This window comes from Canis lupus, chromosome 31 (genome assembly GCF_048164855.1).
Source record: "Canis lupus baileyi chromosome 31, mCanLup2.hap1, whole genome shotgun sequence".
NCBI classification, from domain to species: Eukaryota; Metazoa; Chordata; class Mammalia; order Carnivora; family Canidae; genus Canis; species Canis lupus.
In genome coordinates this window covers 37334056-37354646 of record NC_132868.1, presented here as the reverse complement: position 1 = coordinate 37354646, position 20591 = coordinate 37334056, and the positions used below count along the sequence as shown (strand labels likewise).

Below are 20591 nucleotides of genomic sequence, written 5' to 3'. Positions count from 1 at the left end.
CTTTGGGATGCCTGGTGGCTCAGTCAGCTGAGCATCTGCCTTCAGCTTGGGTCATGATCCCAGAGTCCCAGGATTGAGCCCTGCTTTGGGCTTCCTGCTCAGCGAAGAGTCTGGTTCTCCCTCTCTCTCCTGCTCATGTTCTCTCTCTTTCTCAAATAAATAAATAAATAAATATCTTTAAAAAATTAATGGCTTTATGTAGTATTCAATGCCATTTGTGTGTGCCACTTTGCTATAGCCATGTGTTTAATACTTACTTGGTCTATCTGCCTTATAAAATGCTTATGGAACCATGGTTTCTAGAAATGATGTAAAACTTGCTGAATGAAGGTGCTATCCCCAAAGTGACATGTTTCTAAACTTTTGTCCTTTTGGACAGAAGTGCTACAGGCGATGAACATGTATCCTTTTTAAATGGCACCGTTACAAAAACAATTTTGTCCCTCTGCTCAGCTCTCTGTACTGCAAATTCTGTCTGTATTTTAAAGTCCAGCCTGATGCCCATGTTTCCCTTTTAGCCTTCCTTGGCTGTGTCATTCTATATTGATTTCCCACCCATTGAACTCCCTGAGCATTTACATTGTGTTCTATCTGTTTGTCAGGTTGGAGCAGGGTTCCGACGCTCCATCCCTTCTTCTTTTTGGGCAAGGGACTTGAAAAAATGGATTACAGCAGTTCCTCTAGTAAATGTTCCCTCCTGATTCAGCACTGTGGAATGGGATGGTGGAACAGAGTAGGCCAGGGGAGCCCCTGGGACTTAGGTCAGGGTTTGCATTAGCACCTTGTCAGTGCCCAGGAGATGAGCACTGGTCCATTGACTCAATGTAGTTGTTGGGATTCCTTGCCTGGACTATGCCATTGACATCTCCATAGAATTCTGTGGCCTGATTATAGGTCACTTACTCCATGGTGACCTTTACTGTTGTTTATAATAGAGCCTGTCTTAATAAAATCTCTTTGTGTTTGGCAATACAGGATATATTACGATTTTTCCCTTTCCAAATTTTTCCAGATTATGAAAATGCTGGTTTTCCACAGACCAGTAATAAACATTCTTCATAAAAGAAGCATTGTTCCTTCAATAGCAACTTGTAATGAGAAAAGTGGAGTAGAGACAAAATGCAGCCCTGGTCTGAACGGAGACTGGTTTTTCTTTGTGCAAATAACCAGAATTCCAGTCAGGTTGCCACGGAGATGCTGAGATTATAACTGCCCATGCCAGCAGTCAGAGAATGTTGCCCAATTAGTTATTTTCAGCTGCGTGGTTACCTTGACAGTAGCTCAAAGGCAGGTTTTGAGTTCAAAGGACTCATATGAGCAGCTGGGGGACTTGCAGTTCTGCTGTCCTCAGTGGGGTGCAGGGACTACAAGCCCCGGCATGCCCTGGTTTCAGCCTATAGGGTGTGATCAGCCCTGTGAATGCAAACTCCATGTTTTAATGTTTCTTTCCCCTTCCTGGTAACAAAGGGTTCCTGAAATTCCTGTGTTACCAGCCAGCTTTGTAAGCATTTTTATTTCCCAGGGCTGGCTTCAGATGTTGTGGATTAGAGATAGTGGGGAGAGTGTGCATGTTAGCGTTGGACATTGATCTCGCGTAGGTTACTCTCATAGTGTTGGTCTTCTCTTTTGAAAACAGTGGACCTCCCAGGATCAATGCAGAGATTAAATAAAATGATTTTTGCAAAATGGCCCCCACAGTGTCTGAGGATTAAGATTTACCCAGTAAAAAAGTGGCTTTTTTCAGAAATATTGTCTCAGAAATCATGAAGCATTATGCAGTGAGACTATTAGTATCACCGCCATTTGGTTGTTTCTGTTCTGTTGGTCAGAAGAGGCTAGGCTATGCTGTGATAACGAACAATCTTAGAGATTTATTACAACTAATGTTGATTTCTTGACCATGCCACATGTCCAGAGCCCATCAAGAGAGAATTCTATTCATCAGCTACCCAGTGGAGACCAATGGAGACTTCATTCCCATGTCTGCTTCCATAGTCATCACGGTATCTTACACAACAATCACATATTCCATCTGAAAGTGACCCATCACTTTCACTCACATTGCATTGGCAAAAGCAAATCATGTGGCTGCACCCAACTTAAAGAAGGGTGGAGGAATGACCTCATGTAACATAGCAGCAGGAGAACTAGAATATTTGTTGAACAACTGTAATGACTGTCATCTCCATCAAAGATCAAAGGACTGGTGGAGAAGAATACTCTAAAGAAGGACCGTTAAACATAAATAAATAAAAATATCTGAACAGTAGAATTCAAGCAAATCAGTTGGGATTCAGTTACATCAAACAAGAAATCTGAAATATTAGTGTGTTGAGGAAGGTAGAAGTTTATATTTCTTTCGTGACAAAGAGGTCCAGACATAAGCAGACATAAGGTGGTATATGGCAGTTCCATGGTCATCAGAGTTGAGGATTATTTTATTGTTCTGCTGTAACGACCTAGCAAAAGGGTTTTTCAATCTGTAAATTCACCTTGGAGTCAGAGATGGCTGCAGAGTTCTGGCCATCACACCTACATTTCAGGCAGCTGGAAGGAGGAAGGTGGAAGACAAAGGAGCCTTTCTCTCAGCTGAGTCATTTAAGCAACCGGTCTGGAAGTCCTCCACAATAATTCTGCTTACATAACACTGGCCGGAGCTCAGTCACATATTCACTCCTGGCTTCACTGGAGCTAGGGCATGTAGGTTTTGACTTGGATGCGTTGGCTTCCCAAATAAAATTGGGATTTTTGTTAGTAAGGAACAGTGGAAGAAAGGACATTGGGTGGCATTGAGCAGTCCCTGCTATAGTAAGGAAAGATGCAAACTTCCAGTTGAGAGTGGGGATGAGAAGGGGAAGATTGCTCTCTACGCTCTCATTTTCTATCCTGTGCTCTACAAACACCAGTGCTTAGAGAGACACAAAATTCCCTTAAAAAGCATCCCACAGCTATTCAGGTTTAGGAAATGTGGAAAGCTTTTCCCTCCGTTGGAGATTCACGGGGAACATTAACATGTTGAAGGCTCTGAGAGGCTGTGCACAGTAAAGAGTGAGCTAAATTGCTAATCTTTTAAGTTATTTATTTATTTATTTATTTATTTATTTATTTATTTATTTGAGAGAGTAAGCATACCCACGTGGGGGGAAGAGCAGAACGAGAGGGATCAGGAGGTGAAGAATCTCAAGTAGACGTCACACTGAGTGTGGAGCTGGACATGGGGCCCATCTCACAACCCTGAGATCACAACCTGAGCTAAAACCAAGAGTTGGCCACTTAACCGACTGAGCCACCGAGGTGCCCCTAAATTGCTGATCTTTTAAACTCATTGTTCCCAGACTTACTTGACAATGGAGATCTAACACCTTTGAGAGCCTGGAAGGACAGAGAAATAGCTTCTTGAATCTGCCAAAAACCCTTCTTAGATCCTTGGATAAACCTCCATTCAAAAGTTATGTGCCTTGTAAAACAGACAGACAAATAATATATTCTTTACACTAGCCTAGCCATAGGGACAAAAGCCTTGAAAGAAAAATAATAGATCAGATGCCAGTGAAGCTCTGTTATAATAATCCATGTTAAGAGTTGGCATTAACTCACCAGCCATCTGTACCATTAGTGATGACACCAAGTGATGGACTGGGATGGGCTCATTACCATCATCTGCCAGATAATAGGCCCCTGCGCCAGGTATGTATTGATGGGCGGTGGTCTGTTCCTATGTGGCTCTTGGCCATCCCACTCCTCTCCTGAAATAAAAGAGTAATAGGGGATCCAACCAGCCAATGTTAACCTCACCCCTTAGAGAGGGTCTGTTGTCAACTACATGGTTGCCTGTAGGTGTTGGGAGAAGTGCTGAAAATGCTTTCAAGCAAATATATGTCATTGGCCTGTTGTAAACAGATGGTGAATGAGTACCTTTGGGGGGAAGGCTTAACACCCTTCTTCCCAAAATGGAACCTTGGATGGTTTCCTAATATTTCTTACTTAATTATTCAGGTAATCAAGTTCTTGTCTTTAAAATCCATCTGCTGCAAATGCTATCCTTTTTCTTTATCTAAGCATCTTTAAAAAGGCAAGAATGCCCAAATCTTGGCTAGTCTGGTTCCCATAATTTCAACCTCATGTTGCTTCCAGTACTGAAAAGTTACTCTGTCCTAAGAGACCTAGAGAGATCTCATGTTTGCGTAACTCGGTAAGCTGTATGCTACATTTCCCTGTGCCGCTCTATGAGCTCTGGGACAACCTGATGATGGGAGAGAAGGAACCAGATTAGAGGCCCTTATGTACATACTGACCTTTAGAGCAACTTCCCACGTTTGAGCTTAAACAGACTGTGGGAGAGTTGAGGAAAGTTCTGGAAGCTGGAGATCCCTATCCTTGTTTAAAATCCACTCTTTGGCTTACTATCCTGGAGAAATTTCTCAGTCTGCTTTATGGAGTTAAGCATTCCTGACAGTGGGTGAGTTGGAAATAGTCTCTGAACAGAGCAGTGGGCTTTGTGCATTGCACACGGGCACAGGCTGGTTTGTGGTCATGGCTCAGGGTCTCTGCGTTAGGAAGAGTGAGAAAGGCTGGCCGCTGAATCCCAACGGTTCACAAAGGATTAAAGTAACCAGTCTAGGGGCAGCCCGGGTGGCTCAGTGGTTTAGCGCCGCCTTCAGCCCAGGGCCTGATCCTGGGGACCCGGGATCGAGTCCCCACACTGGGCTCCCTGCATGGAGCCTGCTTCTCCCTCTGCCTGTGTCTCTGCCTGTGTCTCTGCCTCTCTCTCTCTCTGTGTGTGTGTGTCTCTCATGAATAAATAAATAAAATCTTTAAAAAAATAAAATTAAAATTAAAAAATAAAGTAACCAGTCTACCAAAATCAAAATAAATATCCAAGTGAATGTTATAAGTCCTTCTGGGCTCTTATGGGAAGGCAGGAGCTCTGAGCAACCATTGGCACATTTTACTTCTGGTTCCCAGCTGCCTGGCTGGTCATATTACCTGGTTGGAGGTCACTGGCCCTTCCGTGGTTTCATTGTTAAACCACAAGGTCTTCACCATCTCGGTAACCCCAAGTGAACGTCAGCATTGGCCATTTGTAGAGAAGTGAGTAACGACAGTCTTGCATTCAAAATATCTGGATTTGACTCCCACCTCTACTACTAATCAATGCTGACACCTTGGGCAACTTTTCATAATACCAGCAGCAATAGCAAGAATAATATCAGCGACTTATAGTTATGAAGGATTAGTGTGCCTTGCGCTAAATGCTTTTTATATGTTGTTTCTGGTGCTCATGACAATCCCCACAGGATGTATTTTTATCCTAACATTACAGCCTAACATTACAGTCTTGGCTGCTGTCTCCACCACATACTATTTAACCTGGGGTTACTACTAAATAGTTACTAAGTAAGTTCCTGAATTCCTTGAAGCCTTAGTTTCATCATCTGAAAATGGGGTTTAGTAATATGCACACCCCATGGTTGCTGTAAGGATTAAATATGAATAAAATCACATAAAGCATTTAGGCCATTGTCTACTCAGGAGCTAGTGAGGATGACCATTATAGCTTACGGTCTGGCAGCTATTGCTCCGAGAAGCCAGGTTTCAGATCTAATTTTAAAGGCTGCCTTTGTGAGGACAGGCTGGGGCTGCAGAGGCCTGAGTGGGCAGGTGACCAGGAGCAGGGTGTGTGGGAAGCTGTTTCACTCCCAACGGCTGCTCCTTAGCAGGTGGAACTGAACAGGTAGCAAGCCAAGCGGGAGGTGAGGAGTCGCTGGCCTTTCTGTTCTGGGGGCTAGAAGCCACCATCATCCAGGGTGATGTTGCTTGACGCTTGGCTGGGACCATGTCCTGACCCTGCCGGGAACCGGTTTTGGACACCAATACCAGCCAGCCAGGCCCAACTGTGTGGGGGATGGTGTCCTGGAGTCAGCCTGTATCAGTACCACCCTTCCCAAAGGACCACCCCGGGCAAGTGGAGCTGGGGAGGTGGCTAGCACATTCGCATGCAGGAGGCACCCTTGCCAGGACGCCAGGCCAAGTGGGATTACCCCACTTTACAGGTGGGAAAACCAGAATATGAGAGCTCAGATGACACTGGCAAGGAGTAGAGTCGCAAATTGAACCCTAACTTTTTTGTGCGAATCGTCCGATAGGTGTGCATAATTTACTCCATTCTGCACAAATGATCAAATGTGAAAATTCAGCGATCGTCATTTTATTTTTATATTTTTGAATATAGTTTTTTACTTGGGTTACCTGTTCTGTTTGAGATGCTGGCTTGGGCAGTATGTTAATGAAGGTAAGTCTGGATTACATTCTAGATCTCCCAGGTGCACACTCTCAGAGCACCTTGCATTTTTCCTGCGTGTTGCTTGTCATATATATTTATATTATAAATATAATTTACATTATATTTAATATAACTCAACTGTAATTTAATGGCTGTGCACGTGTAATTATGTGCTCACGTCTGTTGTTTCATCAGATTGGAAGCTCCAGGAGGCAGGGGCCCAGGTACCTTTTTCTACCTTGGGAAGTAGTTAGGTGAGTAGCACTCAGGCACTGAATAAACCCCACTGTGGAAGGTAAGGAGCAGATCCCTACATTAGAAGGAGGGAAGGTCGGTAAAAAAACGAGGGGCCTTGCCTGTCTGGGAGCCCAGCATGGGCCAGCGTCGGGCCGTGTTGCCTCAGTGCGATGTTTGCCAGCACTGTGCTCACTTCGGAAGAACGATGAAAAGCCTGAAGGCTCAAGATGAATATGTAGGGTTCTCCTACTGTTCCTGTTTTCTTTGTGCTGTTTTGCTTTTGTAAGCATATGCTTGTCAGTTAGGGCTGAAACCGAACAAAACAGCTGCTAAATATGGTTCTAAGAGAAATAACATTTTGGTCTTTTCAAGGCCCATACGTTCAGAGCAAGCACAGTCATTTGGCAGATGTCGGTAGGGAATCTGGGGGGTAGACAGTCATTCTGGGAGCCGTATCAGCCCTTTGTACCCTATTGGGTTCTGTTTCACCCTGCCACAGGACCGAGGACCCCAAGTGAAAGATCTGTTGCAGAACGGCTGCCCCTGAGAGGAGAGTGGGAGAAAGGATGCCTAGGATCTAAGCCGTGGGCCATAATCTCTGCCAATCCGTCTCTTATTGAGAAGGGAGAAGGGCTGGGGAAAATAGACCTCATCATCCTACTGATATATTTAGGTTCGTCTTTTGCAGTCTTTGGGATTTTTGTCTAGCGATGTTATTTAGTGTTCTTACAAATCCAGTGTCATGTCATTCAGGAGGCCTGGAAGAATTAAAGTATAACTCAGTGACCAGGATGATTAACCCCTACATCCTCAGTCTCTGCGCTGTGCTGTGAAGTCAGGCTGGAGCTGCCAAGGCCGCCTGAGTGGCCTCAGCTGATGGAAGAGAGAATTTATTCCAACATCCCAGGAGCCCCCTAAAGTTAATGTATCTTCCCGATTTCTCAGTAAATTTCTAAAGAGACATCTGTTTGTCCATAAATATCTGACCCTATCTGCTAAGTGCGTGGTGGTGGTGGTGGTGGTGGTTAAAAAACAATAGCTTTTCTTTTTATTGGCTTTGTTTGTTGGAAGGATACAAAACACAGATGGAATTTTTCTGTGGCATATTCCTTGTATATGAAATGAGTATTTTTTTTCCAAAGGGGATAAAAAGGAAGGAGGTGACTGTTTTTGTTGAAAATACTGTTATGTGTCAGGCCCTGAGCTAGTCTAGATACTTTCAGGGCTGTCGTAGTGACCCTGTGAGGGAGGTAATATTATCCCCATTTTAAAGATGAAGAAAATGAGACTCAGAGCAGTTATGAAAGTTGCCTGAGGCTGGAGAGCTAACAGATGGTAAGTCAAGGGCTGGGAATGCTAATTCCACGAAGCTGGGTAGAGAACCGAGTGGTTAAGAGCGCAGGGTTTGGGGTCTGACCAGCTGGGCGCCCATCCTGGCGCAGCCCCCCGTCGGTGGTGTGACCTTAACCACCTGCTTCACCTCTCTGTGCCTCGGTGCCCTCATCTGTAAGATGAAGACAACAGTAGCATCCGCTTGACACAGTTGAAATAATTAAATGACCTATGCCTGGAAACTGCTTATTAGAACAGTGCCTGGCACACAAATACTCATGAAATGTGAGCTATTACTGTGATTTTTACGACAGTGGCTAACCAAATTTGCCTTTATCAGGACTTGCTGAAAAGTTATAGTTTTCTCTTCTGACACAGCTTGCCTTTTGATGTGTAGTTATAGATCATTATGAAATAATGTAAACTACTCTACCTTAGAATTAAATTCTCTGTCTCCCAGCAAAGGTTAAGATCTGAATAAAGGCATGTATAGCCAACAGGGATTTCTGAGTTTGGTAAATGTCAACGATTTGCTCTTTTCTCCTTGGTGTATGTAACCTTCCATGCCGTCCGTCCTGGCTTTATGAGTAGCTAAACAAACACGAGAGAGAGAGAATTAAGCGGATTCTTGTCTCTTAGCTTTCTTGTCTTTGTAACATGATTATTAGGTACATCATCTGGTTGCATTGCACGTGGCCACATCCTGACAGCCTGTCTTCTTAATGCACCTGAAGCACAGCTTAAAGCAGTGGACTTTATGAATTTTCTTCAGAAAATTTCCTTAGAAATTATAGCTGGGAATTTCTTTAGAAATTTCTTTAGAAAATAGAGCTGGGAATACCCTAGGAGCTAATGTATGTGATGGTTGAAGTGGGGTAAGGGGGATGGAGGGAATAGTGGCTGGGACAGCTTGTCTAGATTGAAAAATAAATGAGATACGTTTGTTAGACCTTTGGCTCAACATCCTGATCCCCCCACCTTTTTTCTTTTTTTTTTTTGCAACTTCTTCTATGCATGTTGTGGAGCGTTGGGAGTGGGATCGACCTTATTCAGTAAATCATTGTGTCACCAGGCTAAGTGCTGGGGAATACTAAAATAAATATGTTATAGTTCCTGTTTTTTAGGGAATTTGTAATTTATTAAGGGCAAGAAATGGAAGAGAGGATGGCACGATGTGGAAGTGGTTATCATAGAGCCATGTACAACATGCTGTGGGTGCAGAGAGTTGGTGGTGCTAATTTGGGAAAAGCTTCACAGGGGAGGTGGCATCCTGGGCTTGCCTGCTGGAGAATGGTAGAAGGAATAATCTTGGCAGACAGACATGAGCCAAGGCAAAGAGACACGGCCTGTGTGGTGTGCTAGGGAAATGGCGGGCGGTTTGAGGCGGTTGGTTATAGTATGAAGTGATGGAACATGAGACTGGGAATGAAGACTGGGCTGAAGAATGACAGGACCTTGACTTTCAGTTTGAACCACCTCGTGTAGGATTCTAAAGCATGATGTGTTCTATCTATTTTAGAAATTTCAGTGTGAAGGGAGGAAGAATTGACTGAAAGCAAATAGTCCCAGAAAGAGAAGGCCTGTTGCATGAATGGAGTGGAGTACATGGATATGATGGAGAATTGAGAGATGAAATCCTTAGCACTTAGTGAATAACAGGAGGTTGGAACTTTGGGGTCAGCCAACTTTTAAGATCTAGGTGGAAGAAACAGAGTCTCTGAGAGAGACCGAGTGGAAGACAAGCAAGAGTAGCAATGTCAGTGCCTCAGAGGGAACAGCCAGGACAGGACTGAGAAGAGACCATTATAGATAAAGCGATTGAGTCATCGGTAGCCCTTGGGAGAAGTTGTGTTCGAGTCCTACAAGAGTAGAGAAAACGGCTGAATGAGTGCTCACCCCGTTCAAGCTGTAGCCCATCCCCAAGAGCCTAACTGGCGATTAGATGCGTTTGTGTAAGGGAGCATTCACAAACACCAGCTCTCCAGGACCTGGGTGGAGGTGGGGAGAGGGAAGCTTAGTGATGGTCAGGGCTGAGTTCAAGTGCCCTTGAACAATAGCTCTGCCTTCTGCTTTCTGGGATCTCAGGGAGCCCCCTCCTTGCAAATACCGACTCTAATTGTGCCATTTTGTCTTATTACTGTCAGCATACTGTAGAAGATACATGCTTATAGGCTTCTTTTCCAATTCCAAATCGATACTCCTTTGTAGCCATGATGCTTATAGTGGTTGCTGTGATGGGTCACCTGGATCTCATCTCTGCACCTGAGGCACTCATTGCCCACCTGCTAGAAGTCTGGGTACCTGGGGATTGTCCCTCGCAGAAGAGTGTCAATTCACACAAGATCAAAACCTCTGGGATGGGGATGGGAGGGGGGACGGGGTGGGGAACAGCCTGCATACAATGACTAGTCAATGGAGGTGGTGTGCAAAGGCCCCCATGCATCAAGGTGGGTAATTTTGGGGAGTCACCCCAGCTCCAGAGCTCCTGTGGGATTGGATGAAGTTTTGGTTCTACTGTATCACAGCTGAATGCATTCTTTCTGTTCAGTCCTATCCTTTTTCCTTCACTCCCAGGGTCTTGATTCTGAGGCACACCCCCAATAAACTCCCTCTGTAAATATCAGTGATTTTGAGTTCTGTTTCCTGGGGAACCACTCTGATATGATGCTTGTTTTCTGTTTGGTTGCCTCCTGAAGGTGGGTCACCAATCCAACTGTGGTTACTCTTGCTTTTGAGCCCCTTGGATGCATCCAGCGGCAATACCCCCTCTCCCAGCAGTTGGAACAGAAGTCTTGGCGTTGCACTTCCTTGGTTCTTATTGGCTGAGCCACAGGCCCATTGGTGGACTGTTCAAGGAGAGGAAAGAGCTAGAAGTCAGTCACCCAGCTACTCCTGAGACCAGCCCGTTAAACCTCAGCCCTGAGGATAGGTCCATGAGATGGGTTGGCCCCTGAGCATAGAAACTGGTTCCAGCTCTGCATCCTGCTCTTGCGCTCCCCTTCCACCACCGCCACCCCCTGCCCCCTACCCCCTTATGCTTCCTAGGCCCCTTAAAGCAGGTGGTAGTCACTGTCCTGCTTCTCTCTTTCATTCAAATTGTGTTTTTTTAGTCAAGAAAAAAAAAAATGAATGTTGAAAACACAATTGAGATATTTCGAGCAAATGTAGAACCTCTCTCAAAATTTGTTGCAGAAACACCACTGAGCAAACAAACTACTGGGAGCACAGCTTAGAAACAAACAGCAGCTGCCACCATTTGTGGGCTTTTTTTTTCCCCCTGTTCCCTCATTTCTTTCTAATTCTGTTTGTAATAGAACTGCTGCTCCAATGGCCTAGCAGTTTCACACACACCATTTTTTCCTTCCCATCCTGAGGGCTCCCAGGTGGTCTTCAGCTAGGAGGCCTCTGTCAGCAGAGCTCTGGGCCCTTACTGTTGCTCCTGTCACACGGTTCCACCTGGAACGTCATCCACCCCGCGGACCCAGTGGGGTGTGGCTGGAGCTTCCAGACTTCTCAGGCTGGAGTGTGGTTTTTTGCCCTCCTGGCTTTATAAAAGCAATGGATTATATGGATGACAGTTTTTTCTCAGTGACAAAGTGCTTCAGCTGTTGGGTTTTTGCTTTATTTATTTATTTTTTGTTTTCTGTGCAGAATCTTGGAAGGCACACAGCAAAGGGCTGGTGTTGGGCCTGGTTTGCTAAAGACTGTCACTTTCTTTAGTTATTAGATTTATTTATTCATGGTGGGGAGGAGCAAAGAGAGAGAGAGAGAGAGAGAGAGAGACAAGCAGACTCCCCTTGGAGTGAGGAGCCTGACATGGAGCTTGATCCCAGGACCCCCAGATTGTGGCCTGAGCCAAAATCAAGAGTTGGATGGTTAACCAACTGAGCCACGCAGGGACCCTGAAAGACTAACTTTAAAGAGCTCTTACTTGTCACATTGACCTCATTTGTCTCCTTCCCCACGAGTGGCAGCCTTGAAGCAACCCTTTGCCCTTTAAATGCTGCTGGTGATGGGTCGTTCCTCAGCTTAAACTTGATGGCCATTAGACACGAGTGGGTTGCCTGCTCTATGCAGGGTGTGGTGCTAGGCCCTCACTCCCTCTTCATCAGAGCTCTGCAAGGCAGGTGTCATCTCCACTTTATCTGCCCAGAGACTAGTTGCTTTCCCAGGGTGACCTGCGATCATGCAGACAGTCGAGGGAAAGCTGGTGTTGGGCCCAGGTCTGTCTGAATCCAAAGCCCAGGCTTTCTTTCCCTCTCCTGCTTTTCAGTCACCCTCATAATATATGGCGGTGCTCTCAGAAAACTGTTACTTCCTTTACATTTTTTTTTCATTTATCCTTCCCTCAGAATATATATATATATATTTAAAGTGAGTTAGTGGGGATCCCTGGGTGGTGCAGCGGTTTAGCACCTGCCTTTGGCCCAGGGCGCGATCCTGGAGACCCGGGATCGAATCCCACGTCGGGCTCCCGGTGCATGGAGCCTGCTTCTCCCTCTGCCTGTGTCTCTGCCCCTCTCTCTCTCTCTCTCTCTCTCTCTGTGTGTGTGACTATCATAAATAAATTAAAAAAATAAAATAAAATAAAATAAAAATCATTTAAAAAAATAAAGTGAGTTAGTGCCTAACATTTAAAAACTAGGACATCTTTGGGGCACCTGGGTGGCTCAGTCAGTTAAGTGTCTGCCTTGGGCTCAGGTCGTGATCTCAGGGTCCTGAAATCGAGCCCTGCTTCGGGCTCCCTGCTCTGTGGGGGGCTTGCTTGTCCCTCCCCCTCTGCCTGCAGCTTCCCCTGCTTGTGCACTCTCTCTCTCTCTGTCAAATAAATAAATAAAATCTTTTAAAAAAAATTAGGACATCTTGGAAACAAAACAAAATAAAAGACTTTAGACCTAGCAATATCGTGCTCATAGGTTGACATGAAAACTGAGTCCAGCTCCGTGACCCCCCACCCCCAACCCCCGCAGGGAGATAGGGCTTCTTCAGGTTGCCGCAGACCCCAGCTGGCCCCCTTCACTCTTTGACAGTCAACTTGCCTCACCTCTGTGGACAGTTAAGTGTGTGATTCTTCATTTAGGCCCTTAACAAAACAATTTCTGTCCTGTTGATGGATCAGTAGAGGTCAGAGTCAGTTTATGCTTCTGTGTTGAATTTTACAGGCTTTGATATTTTTTTCAACTTTTGGGGATAATAATTCAGTAACAAATAAAAGCAATTACTGGACATTTATCAAGTACCCTCACATTTAGCTGACTCTGAGGGTTGGCAGACACCTGTTTGGTGGTCAGGACTTGCAGAAATCTCCAATTCAGTTTGTGTTCAAAATCCTGCAGGTACTCTTCAGGTACTGCAGGATCTGGAGACCATCCACAGGAACATATTTTGCAGGGACGGTGTGGTAGAGAGGAGGAGGTGAAGCCAAAGAAAAATGGGAAGAAGCAGCTACGTTGACTGTATTGGCCCTTGGGAACTGTTAACTACCTTATGTACGATTGCCCCATGACAGAGAAACACCCCTTTCTTGACTGTGTTCAACACAATGGCAGCTCAGAAGCTTCAAAGAGAAAGATCTGAAAAATTAGAATCCCTCTCAGGATGATGGGTCTTTCATTGTATCCCGATGTGCCTGCAAATGTATTTCCATTTGGCAGCAAGAAATGTGTTCATTCTTTTTTATTGTTTGGGGGAAGTCATGTCTCCTTTTGTCTGTTTTACACACATCCCATTGAAATGTAAAATGGAAACAGAGTGGGTTTTGACTAGTGTCATGGCTGCGGCTGTCTTAAATCATAATAGTAATTAATAATAACATACGAGAACCCCCAACGCTGAAGTTATTTATTTGCTTATTTTAAATATTTGCTTTTGATTAAGACAATGCCTGGAATATTGTTTTGAATTTTTGTTTGTTTATGTTCCTTTAGGACCCTGCAGGGATCTTTGAATTGGTGGAACTTGTTGGAAATGGAACATATGGACAAGTTTATAAGGTAAGATCATTGAGTTTGAACGTGGCTTCTCTGTGGTTTTTGATTCATGAATGCTAAATAGCAGTGCCGTCTATTCTTGCTCATGTATGCCTTGTAACAGATTTAAAACAAAATAATATGCTTGTTAATTGACTCTTCATCTTTTAAAATATATCTGTAGTCCCATTGCCTAGACGGGATTCACCCTTAGTTGTATATTATAATGTCTCCATCTGACACATGAATTCCAATGCTGTGTACTTGAAGCTCTTTAAGTATCCAATTTCCTTTATTTTAACGCTGCCAGAATTGGTTTTCAAAGGACTAAAGGATGCCTTTTACTTTAGAAATTTAACCTATTAAAGTATTGCAGCTGGAAAAGTAGATTTGTCATTGGCTCAGGGCATGAATTAAATTGAGCTTAGTGAACAGTATTAGGAGAAAACTGGCTACCTCACAAAGCAAAGGCCTAATGGCAGCAATGACTTTTAGAAGATAGAAAATAAGTAAAAGTTAAACTTGAGGAATAGGAAGTACTTTTTTCGTCCTTTTACTAATTTTTGCTTATAAGTTCTCTCAAAAGTGCTTTTAAAAGATATTGCCCCCCAGTAAAAGATCTTACAAAAATGTGGGTTGATATCCCTTCTGATTTTCAAAAGGAAATGGAGATGAACTGTTTTTGGATTAAAATTCAGGGGGTTTTAGTAAATGAGCTATTGAAATAAATGCCTTCAAAACAAACCAATTCTTTTCTCATGATTGTTTCTAAGGAGATAGCCATCATTTTCTTGAGTGGTAGTGAGATGGGATGGTGGTTTCATTACAAATGATCTCTTTTTGCTGTTCTGTTTTGAAAAGTTCCTTCTCCGATCTCTAAACTTCTCTTAGTGATTAGAACAACTCTAGAAGTCATTCGTATTGTAATGTTTCCAATTTTACAGAATGTCAAAAGTACACACACACAGGTATACACATGCGCGCACACACACACACGATATTCTTGAGAATCTGAACACCATTGTAAACAGATGCATTTAAACCTTACTTATTGAGAGGTACCCTTTGGTGTCCACCCAGGGTGGACATTTCTCCCTTGCAAGAAATGATTATTTCTTAAAATGTCAACCCCTTGCAATTAGACAGAATGTAGTCCACCCAAGCTGTTCACTTGATGTTGATCCTGTCTGACACAGGAAAGAAATGTGTCTCAGCAATGCTTTTAAATACTGTCAATGAAGATAATTAGGTTGGAAGATTGTATTATTGAATTTTGAGAAATTGGATTGAACCTGTGAATTAATGTGGGCTAATGAATTAAGCTCTGATTTAGGTAGAAAATTACTTCTCATTTGCTGACAGTATGGAGTTGCAACTCTGTTGCATGCTCTTGGTTTTATGGTGCCATTGCTTAGAACCATTCCGTTGTACCATGCTTCCCACCTGTAGAAAATGCATTTAGGGCACAGTTCACAGCTTTGTCTACTAATCTAAGAGGTAGACTACACTCTTGGCAAGAGAAGACAACAAAGAGATTAAGTTAAGGATGAGAATGTTTGGAAAATTCAGAATTATTCCTAATTTCTTATTACCTGGCTGGGGGTGGGGAGGGGAGGAAACAAGTATCAAGAGGTGTCAGATCTTTTTAGAAAGGGAAGGTAGTTACCAACTATATATTTTTAAAGATTTTATCTATTTATTCTATTTTGTCTATGAGACACAGAGATAGAGACAGAGATGTAGGCAGAGAGTTTGAGTTCTGAGTTGGGCATGGAGCCTACTTAAAATAAATGAATAAAGGAAGGAAGGAAGGAAAAGGAAAGGAAAGGAAGGAAGGAGCCATTATTTAGTGATTGATACAAAACTTTGGCACCACTCAAGCTGAAGGGAGACTGCAAACACATTGGGATGTGGGACAGAAGACCTGGTCTCTTTCACCAGCCCTAAGTATTGTTTTGTGGCATTGCAGCTTTTCTGTGCATTAGTCAAGTGAGAATATAATTAGAAATGCTTTGGGGACTTGTGATGATATAATTGAAGAATTAAAACTCCCTAGTCATTTAAGGGGTTGGTTTCTAGGCCAGTCAGATGATATTAAGTGGTGCCTGCTTTTATGTATGGAGATACCTGGGTTTCCTGAGCCACTAATCCAGTCCTTTTGTCACCCTGAGTTCAGAAGAATTAAAGCTTAATAAAATAGCAAAATCAGAGGCACCTGGGTGGCTCAGTCCATTAAGCATCTGACTCTTGTTTTCAGCTCAGGTCATAATCTTAGGGTCCTGGGAGTGAGCCCTGAATCTGGCTCTGTGCTCAGTGGAGAGTCTGCTTGAGATTCTTTCCCTCCCTCTCCCTCTGCCCCTTTCCCACTCTCTCTCAAATAAATAAATAAGTCTTTAAAGATAAAATAGCAAAATCAAATATATGTGAACCTAAAGAGAAATAAGGTGCAAAGCGATTGTTCACATTATAGATTATATTTACCTTTTATGAAATAGGTGTATTTCTAAAATACTGCAGGCATAAGTAGAAATTTTATAGCCCTAAGAAGAGATTCTTCCACAAAAAATTTTTACGACAAATTCTTTCTTTATACTAAGTATTAAAACTTTGATTTCATTTTTTTTTTTTTTTTTTTTATAAATCCAGCTTTTGGTGTTCTTGGATTTCATAAAATGAAGTAAAATTTTTTTGTGCAATTATATAGACATTATCTTTATTTTATGGAAAGATTCATTATAAGGTTGTTTTTATAAGTTATCCTAAAAGGGTAATGATATGATTTTATTTACAAGTAGCTCTTAAGAACCTATTTAATACAATAAATAAAAATGTGCACAAAAACTGTAGACAGTAAGAGAATATTTCCTGCAGTTTATTTGAATATGAGCCACATACATCTGGATGTGGAAATATAAATATTTTATATAAAGGTCATAGTAATGTTTAGCTTTTCAAAGTTATTTCTAGTCTTTCTCCCAAGTATGGCTTGGGCTCTCTGTCCTTGGAAGACTAGATTTATCTTTAGCATTTTGGTCCCAGGTGGTCAGGTGGCAACTCAGTATTTTTTTTTTTTTACTTTATTTATTGGTCTGACTCCATAAATAATAGAGTAGTGATTCTCTGTCAGGACTTTTATTGAGGAAATCATCTGCCTGGGGCTATGGCTCCCATTAAAAACCAAATCAACAAAAGGCCACATACCTATTTACGAAAGGTTTTGCATGATGCATATTGAGAGCTAATGGAATTCAGATACGTTTTTGTTAAAATAAAATAATTATTTTAATAGGTTGAGATAATTGTTTAATGTTTACTGCTAAAACACCACTAAATCTTAGCCACAGATTTCAAAAATGAATGTTAGTCTCTCCTGTTTCGTAATTTGCCCTTTTGGAATATATGTTGGTTGTTACAGAGATGGGGACCTATTTTATTCCAGATGAGCTTGGAATAAAATATGTGTGAATTAGAAATACGATAGAGTCCTCGGTATCTCTCAGGCTTTTCTCAAAACCTCCTTAAGGTTATACAGCATGAACTAAAGAGGCCACCTTGGATGTTACAGTGCATGGGTGAGAGAGCACTGTGAGTGAGTGAGTGACTGTGTGCTTTCAAAGGAGTGCAGAGGTCCTTGCAGGTCATCTAATGTAATCATTCCTCTGCCAAATGTCTGTTCAGCCCAACCTTGATCCCTTCTGGTCATGTAGAACTCACTACCTCCCAGTCAGTCCATTTTCCTGCAGCTCTCTTTGAATCTTCATTATCATTTTGAGCCAAGAGTCTGGCTTCCTAAGATGTTTACCATTTCAAGCTCATTCCATACCCTCAGAGCTATTTTAAAAAGTAAAATAAAATCTTCTTTCACAAGGATATATTCCTTCAGATATTTGAAGACTTCTCCTTTCTTCCCCCAAACACATACTTGTATCTCATTTTTCAAAAAGATTTATTTATTTATTTGAAAGAGAGAGAGGGTGCATGCAAGCATGCAGCAAGGAAGGGGAGAGAGAGAGAGAGAGAGAGAGAGAGAGAGAGAGAATCCTCAAGCAGACTCACCACCGAGTGGGGAAACTGTTGCAGAACTGGACCCCATGACCCATTTGGTCATGATCTGAGCTGACATCAAGAGTTGGATGCTTAAAAAACTGAGTCATCCAGATGCTCCTAAAAATAACTTTTTAATTTTAAATAGTTTCCTATTTTGCAGGACATTTTGTATATGTGATCTGATTTCTGATTTAATTCCTATAATACTTTCATAAAACCTTGTTCTCAACCTGAGGTCCTCATAGCCGTGGTTTCCTCTGTCTAGAACACTTTCCCCCAACCCTCTCATGACTGGCTTCTTTTCTTTCAGGTCTCGGTTCAAATGTTACCTCCTCAGGGAAACCACTTTTCATCCTAGTGTCTAATACAGATAGCCACTACCTCTGCCTCCTTCCCCCACAGACTCTATCACATCAGCTTGTCTTTATTGTCTTCATGGCATTGCCACTATCCGAAATCATCTACTTCTTTCTTCGAGTATATAGTAAACAATTTAAATGCATAAATAAAGGAAGAATCAGGGTAGAGACCTACTTTGTCTAGCCACCATTGTATCCCTAGTCTGGCACATAGTAATTGTTGATGATGATGAGGCCTAGAATTGAGCTTTGTTTTCCTGGATAATTCTTTTTATATTCATTTCCAGTCTTTCAGCATTTCTCATACAATATTAGTCTGTTTACTTCAGAAATGCATATTTACACAAAAGTAATCAACAAAATGCTCTGCTTATATTTTATTGTGGGATATGGATGTGGATTTTATGTTTAAATGAATTGTTGATAGTCTATAGAAGCCAGATCCATTTTGGACATTTACAAAATGAGACAAATCCATTTTCTGGGGGTTCAGTCTCCTGGCAGAGGTTCTCAAACTCTAATGTGCAAAACAAATATTTGGGAAATTATTAAAAATACAGATTTCTAGGATCAGTATCTGAAATATTGGTTCAGTAGGTCTGGGGTGGGGTCCAGGAAGCTACATTTTTATTAAGTGTATGAGTTCATTCTGATGGTTAGGGACATGGGGTCATGCCTCCAGAAACTGCAAAAATGAGTGTAGATTATTATCCTGTTGTAGGGCCACTTGAGTGAGTGCTAATCCTAATGCTTTTTGTAATCATTTACTTCTTTAGTATTTCCATGCTGACTCAAACTTACATCAACGGAAAAGGCAAAAACATAAAGATCTTGACCTGAGATATGATTCCAGCCAGTTTTAATTTACTCATTGGGAGATTTAACTTTTGGTGGTTTTTTTTTTAATGTTCTTTTTTTAATATAAATTTATTTTTTATTGGTGTTCAATTTGCCAACATATAGAATAACACCCAGTGCTCATCCCATCAAGTGCCCACCTCAGTGCCCATCATCCAGTCACCCTTACCCCCTGCCCACCTCCCCTTCCACCACCCCTAGCTCATTTCCCAGAGTTTGGAGTCTCTCATGTTCTGTCTCCCTTTCTGATATTTCCCACTCATTTTTTCTCCTTTCCCCTTTATTCCCTTTCACTATTTTTTATATTCCCCAAATGAATGAGACCATATAATGTCACTTTCGGTGTTTTATTCGACATGTTGTGATTACAGTTTAAGGTTGTCCTGAATAACTTAAGATCTGAGAATCAATGTAGTCAAACCGACCTGGTATAGATAGAAGAATCTGAGCCTGTTCCATGAGATTTCCTCAAGTCTATTTATTGTAAGACAAAACATTTTAATAGTGAGAATATCAATTGTCTTGATATGGAAGTTAATGTAGCTTTACATAGTCCATTCTAATGAATTGTGAATTGTATTATTTGCGTCTTGTTTGGTAAGGAGTATGGGGAGAATGTTGTGTTTTTTTAGATGATAGTGGCATTTGGTTTTTTAGTCAAGAATTTCCAATACAATGAATGCAATGTGGCAACAGTTGTTGAGTGCCAGTGATGAAAGCCCTGTGCTTTGTGTGGGAAGAATGTAGAGTCAACTGAGGTAGTTCCTATGCTATGGAAGTGTGCAATCAGATTATCTAATTAGGACTCAGAGTGCTTACTATGTGCTAAAAGTTTTCATATATATTGTCTTAGTTACTCCTCATGATTTTGTAGGGGAAAAAAACTAAAGCAGTATTTATTAAACTGCATCATCACTCCAATGCGGGGTTTCTCAATCTTGGAACTATTGACATTTTGGGATGGATTACTCTTTGTTGTGGGGGGCTCTCTTGTGCATTGTAGGATGTTTAGCAGCATCCCTGGCCTCTATCCATGAGGTATCAGTAGCACTTCAAAGTATGGCAATCAAAAATTTCTCCAGACTTTGCCAAATATTTCCTGGGGAGCAAAATTATCTCTAGTTGAGAACCACTTCTCTAAGGATAAGACAAGATACCCAAACTCCTAGCACTGGTGGAAAGAAAGAGTTGGAGTGTAGCATATGGAGCAGAATGCTACCCAGGCAGAGTAGACACCCGAATGGATGATGGAAGGAGGATATGGAAGAAGCTTGGAGGCCTTGGCATTTGCACATGTTGGAGCATAATTTAGCATTTTAGTAAGTGGAGAGGAGTGTAATCAAAAGGATTTTGGAGCAGAACTGAGCTCGATTCCCAGTCTGGTTCTGCCTCAGTCTGGTTCCTCAGAAGCCTGGGGTGTAATGTGTCTGGAAGACCTCAGGGGAGTGCCTGACACTCAGTCGGCCCTCAGCAACCTTGTCTTCTTCCCAAACACGTGTGCCAGTG

General features: G+C 42.3%; 1 protein-coding gene across 7 annotated transcripts in view; it reads left to right on the top strand.

Annotated features, from left to right (window-relative positions):
• Positions 1-20591, top strand: part of TNIK (TRAF2 and NCK interacting kinase) — a 376555-nt gene that overhangs the window by 67712 nt on the left and 288252 nt on the right. For all 7 annotated transcript variants that reach the window (XM_072808063.1, XM_072808061.1, XM_072808062.1 and 4 more), the window contains exon 2: positions 13780-13845. In XM_072808063.1, coding sequence (XP_072664164.1) covers positions 13780-13845 — 66 coding nt within the window. The remainder of the gene's footprint in view (positions 1-13779; positions 13846-20591) is intronic.